The 5,236-nt window shown below is 54.0% G+C and overlaps 1 protein-coding gene across 1 annotated transcript in view; it reads left to right on the top strand.

Annotated features, from left to right (window-relative positions):
• Positions 1-3,913: 3,913 nt before the first annotated feature.
• Positions 3,914-5,236, top strand: part of GUITHDRAFT_116188 (hypothetical protein) — a gene marked incomplete at both ends in the record, with an annotated part of 3,458 nt that continues 2,135 nt past the window's right edge. The window contains 9 exons of the mRNA XM_005824635.1: positions 3,914-4,030; positions 4,090-4,125; positions 4,173-4,220; positions 4,270-4,305; positions 4,361-4,447; positions 4,538-4,595; positions 4,643-4,692; positions 4,740-4,799; positions 4,849-4,919. Coding sequence (XP_005824692.1) covers positions 3,914-4,030; positions 4,090-4,125; positions 4,173-4,220; positions 4,270-4,305; positions 4,361-4,447; positions 4,538-4,595; positions 4,643-4,692; positions 4,740-4,799; positions 4,849-4,919 — 563 coding nt within the window. The remainder of the gene's footprint in view (positions 4,031-4,089; positions 4,126-4,172; positions 4,221-4,269; positions 4,306-4,360; positions 4,448-4,537; positions 4,596-4,642; positions 4,693-4,739; positions 4,800-4,848; positions 4,920-5,236) is intronic.

The following is a 5,236-nucleotide window of genomic DNA, read 5'->3' as shown; positions in this document are numbered from 1 at the left end:
GACCTGCATGAGCTCCGTGCCTTCATCGTCTAGGATTGAAGAATACATGCAGCTGACAGGCAAGTGAAGACAAACAGAACATGGTGGTGGTGAATGAATGATGATGATGATGATGATGATGATGATGATGATGATGATGATGATGATGATGATGATGATGATGATGATGCTCGTCTTCCTCTTCTTCGTCCTCTACCAAGCCCTCGTCCTCTTCGTCCTCTTGAACCTGCCCCTTCTCCTCCCCCACCAATTCCTCTGCTGGCATCTCGCTCCCTCTCCTCCTCTACCGGAAGTATTCGTCCGACAGCTGGCACGTGCGCTGGTAGAAAGCCCCCATCTTCTGCATGAACTAATCGCAGAGCAAGTGAGCACGGGAGAAACAGCAGCAGGAGAAACAAACATCTTCATCTGCCGGAGCAGAAGGGAGGGACAAGGACGAGGGCAAGGGTGAAAGGAAAGCAGCACAAGTGGAGCAAGCAGGCAAGCAGGTAGTCTCTCACCTCTATCGCATTGAGAGCTGCTGCTTTGCCCTCGCGGTCGAGGACCTTGACCTTGACCTCCGGCCTCTGAAGTGTGAAGCTAGTCGCATCGAGAATGTCCTGAAGACCCAACCCAATCAACCTTCCTGCATACCTCCCTCCTCCTCCTCCTCCTCCTCCTCCTCCGGCCCCGTATTCATCGCCCTCCATCCTCCCTCGCTCCTCCCCCTCCACGCTGTCAGCTGCTCTACCTGGGGAGTAGCGTTGTGCGTTGTCGACACGTTCTGCGTTGAGTCCCAGTGCTCGGAGATGACACTCATGACACCCTCGTGCTGTTTCATAACTTGTCAGCTCCTCCACTTCACCTCCTGCTCCTGCTGCTCCCTCTCCTCCTACTTCAACACCTACACCTACACCTACTGCTGCTGCTGCTGCTGCTGCTAACTTCTCTCATCTCGGTCAACTCCTGCTTGCCCCTAACTCCTGCTCCTGCTCCTGCTCCTGCTCCTGCTCCTGCTCCTGCTCCTGCTCCTGCTCCTGCTCCTGCTCCTGCTCCTGCTCCTCTCCCTCATCCGCATCCACACGCACCTGGATGAGAGCAGACATGTGAACAGGCGACAGGCCCATCCTGTCTTCTATGGCGATATCAGCTCCTCTGCTGATCAGTTCCTGCAGCTCCACATCACTTCCATGTTCATCAGAGCAGAGAAATGTGACTGTCACTCCTGGAATCATAGCTCCCTCCCTCCCTCAATCGTCTCCCATTTCCATTCCCTGCCCCTGCTGCACTTCGATTCTTCCTCCTGTCCCTGGCTCCCTCCCCCCATCTCCTCCCTCTCTCTTCTCACCTTGACAATCTTGGGGTACTGGCACATCACAGCCGTGTGCAGCATCGTGCGGAGGGTTTGGGGGAAGGCGAGCCCGTTGAGCTGCGCGCCCTTGACGGGGCTCTTGCCCTTGAGCACGAGCTTGAAGTCCTCGCTCGGGGGCCTGTCCATGCGGAAGTCGATGGCGGAGGCGTTGGCGAACTCGCGGCAGATGGGCTCGTTGCACTTGAGCTTCAGCCCCTTGAGCTCCTTGTTCTCCGGCTCCAGCGCCAGCCCGGCATTGCACAGCCCGCGAGCCTCCACGTTGCGTCGCATCATGTGAAGGGCGAGGGCTCTGCGGTAGTAGGACTTGAACCAGTCGGGCTTGAGCTTGAGACAGGTCGTTGCGTCGGCCAGACACTCGTTCCACTGCTCCAGGGCAGCATAGCACGCGCTGCGGTTGCTGTAGAGAACTCCGTCTTGCGGACTGAGATCGATCGCCTTGGTGTACTCCTCCAGCGCTGCCTCATACTTCTCCGCCTGATACAACTCGTTCCCTTTCGCCTTGTGGTCCTGTATGACGCGTCAGACGGAGACGCTTGCGAGGAGAGTGGGTGTCAGAAGCACGGGGATGTCAAGAGAAAGACTCTCTATATGAGTGCGAACGATGATAGCAGGGAGCAAACACAACATGCCATGGTAACAAAACGTTCAAAAGGTCAGCCCCCTCCTACTTCTCGTTTGCCGTCGTTTCTAATGAGCAGAGACAAGGGCATGAGAGGGATGAGAGAGGGAGATAATGATAAAGATCGATCAGAAATCTATTGACAAATGCTGTAAGACCGAGGAAGGAGTAGAATCATGGGCAAGCACGCCAGTCAATCAGAAACAACACAAGACGCCGTATTTTTGTCTTCCATGGGAATCCATGAATCGATGGCAAATAAGTGAGCAAGGGAGGTCGAAGGAGGCGATAGCATGTCATCAGAGACGAACATGTTTCTACGAGCATCAACAGGTGGCAGTCAAAGGATACTATCCGAGCGAGAAAGCTGTGGTTCATGGGCGGTAGTGTGAGCCAGGAGGGAGGTGAGAGCAGGGAAGGAAGGGGGCAGGGAAGGAGGGGGCATGCGGACATGTCAGAGTGAGTATCATCATGTGCGTGCATCGTAATCGAGGGCTGCGGTCGTGGCGGCGTCGCAGCATGAAGACGAAGAGGACGCGTCACCTGTGCAGCCATGGCCTCCGCTTTTGATCCCAGGGGTCTAGACCCAGGGGTTGGTGACCATGAGAGAGGGGAGGGGTAATCTGTGACTTTGGGTTCTGAGGATACGAAAAGGGGTGGGTACTTAAGATATGATGAGGGGGTAAGGGATAATTTGAGGGGGTCAGGGTACTTTGCACGGGTGGTGGACATGCGGGTGGCAGTGACTAAAGTGGTAGCAAATGCTTTAGCCCTAAAAGGGTGGGGTACATCAAGGAGAAAGAGTGGGTGGGGGTACTGTTTCTTATCACCCTGGCTGAAAAAGGACCCCCCAACTTTAGCATATTTGGCAGTACAAACTACGGGTAGTGTAACAAGGTGAATACCTGGAGTGAGGTAGGGTAGTCCAAACTGCACTCCGGCCACTAGTAACTCTTGCTCAGTGCTGGGGTCCGGGCCGGAGGAAATGCCGGAGGCTGCCGGGCCCCGGGGGTACGGTCATGGCTTTAATGATGGAGCGATTGAAAACGTGTTGGTGATTTTCAAATGATAAGGAAATATTCGAATAATCTTTGATGTTATTCGAAAAATAGGAGTCAATTTTGAAAACTGCTTAAATAGTTTTAGCTCCAAATAACCCTGATTGTACAATTCTTGTTTGTACCATGAAAAAAGTTTAAATGTTTTTGAAGGGGGTAGGGGTCCTCAACAGGTTTAGTGGGGGTCATGAGCGAGTAAAGTGGTCGTAGGTCCAGGGAGGGTGGGGTACTGGTGGTCGGAAGTGGTCAAAGTAGGGGTGGGCTGATATGAGTGAGGGTACGACTCAAGAAAGTAATTTGAAATTCTGATTTGCGTCATGTAATTAGTTGGTTAAATTTTCAAATTGCCAATTAACATTTATTACAAGCTTTTCAATTTTCGAAGGGGACAGAAGGGCGACGGGTGGTGTAGACGCGATGGCGGCGGTAAGGTTGGAGACTTTTCGAGGGTGGGGTCATATCATGAGCATCGAACATCGCGGTTGAAACTAGCTTCATACCATGAACGAGACCGAGGGCGCATGCACATCATGTCATGCTACGAGGAGGAGGAGGAAGGAGAGGAGAGAAGGAGAGGACGGAGAGTGAGAAGCAAAGACAAAGTCGCAGTGAGACAAGAGGAGAAGAATCAGTATCATCAGTAGTGCAGAGAACACTTGGGAGAACCAAGTCGGGGAAAGGAGCCAAGGTCGTAAACAGCTAGTCGCTTCACTTGAGATATCGGTTGGAGGAGAGCTTACGATTTCTTCAGAAGGCGTTGGAGCGGCGGGGATAGAGAGGAATGGCTCGTGCGAGACTGGACGCATCTACTAGAAGGAGGGAGTAGGTCGAGCTCCTCTGCCGTCTTGAGTCCCTTGGCAAGCAGCCCTCGGTGATCTCGTGATGATGGACGGCGAGAAGATGGCATCTCCTCCTCCCAATGGCACGGAGACTGTGCTGGAGACAGCCACAGTGACCAAGATTGTTAGAGATGATGGCGTGAAAATGATTAACACCTTTGAGGTCTCTGCTCTGCCAGATCGCTGCTCGTGTATTCGGCGGTGTTCTCACGCCTACCTCAGGTGGTGAAGAAGTTGGGGAAAGGATCCTTCGGCAAGGTAGAGCATGGAGGAGCTACTGATGTGAGAGTGAGCAGCACCTGCAGGTCAAGCTCTGCCGCAACACTCATGACGGAGAGCTGTATGCCATCAAGGTAGGGTTGAAGGTTGGGGTCGTCGTGGTTGGCTTGACTGGGCTGCAAGGTGATGGACAAGAACATACTGCGAAGGAAGCGACAGGTCTTGATGATGCTACGTGATGAGATGAAGCTCCCTTGACGTGCTAGCCGAACAGGGCATGACCAACATGCTTGAGAACGTGAAGAAGGAGATTGCGATCATGAAGAAATTGAACCATCCTCATTGTGTCCGGATGTACGAGGTGAGGGCGGTGTTCGGACTTGGCTTCTTCCTCGCCCTCCCCTCATGTCACCCATGGATATTGACGCGTGCTCGTCTGTTGATACGTCAGGTCATCGACGACCCCGACAGCAACAAACTCTACCTGCGCCTGGAGTACGTGTCAGGAGGTGATATTGCTGAGGAGATGAAGGGAGGTCGGGTGACGGCTCTGAAGGTCAGTGCATGCCGAGCGAGAACGGAACGACTCCTCTGCCGCTCGAGAAGGTGAGAGCTGAGGGAGGCATGTCAGACTGCAAGGTGACCGTCAACAGGCTCAGTCGTACTTCGCTGATCTCATCATCGGGTTGGAGTACCTTCACCACAACCATGTGGTGAGCTCGCTCATCGACTGCGGCTGGTCGGATGACGAGTGGTCTTCAGCTCCACAGGGACATCAAACCTGAGAACCTGCTGGTGACAGCGGAAGGAAGGCTGAAGCTGGCGGATTTCGGGTGAGTGCGTCAAGTAGGAGGAGCAAGAGAAGGAGCAGGGAGGTGGGGAGATAGATGTGAGATGTAGGAGGAAGGTAGAAAGATGAACAAGAGAGGGGGGGGGGGGAAGGTGTTTGCATCCCCGCAGGAGCCTCTCCCGCTCTTGTTTTCAGGGTCAGCCAACACCCTGGGAGACGACAGGGACGATCATCATCTCTAATAGCGCAGGTGATGATCTCCTCGCTGTCCCTCCCTGCTGGGAGAAAGTGAGGTGGCGGCAGGAACCCCTGCCTTCATAGCCCCGAATGCTGCGGCCCCGGAGCCTTCCGTGGCAAGGA

The sequence above is a fragment of the Guillardia theta genome, assembly GCF_000315625.1.
Source record: "Guillardia theta CCMP2712 unplaced genomic scaffold GUITHscaffold_92, whole genome shotgun sequence".
In the NCBI taxonomy this organism is placed as follows: Eukaryota; class Cryptophyceae; order Pyrenomonadales; family Geminigeraceae; genus Guillardia; species Guillardia theta.
This window is presented reverse-complemented; position numbering and strand designations above follow the sequence as displayed.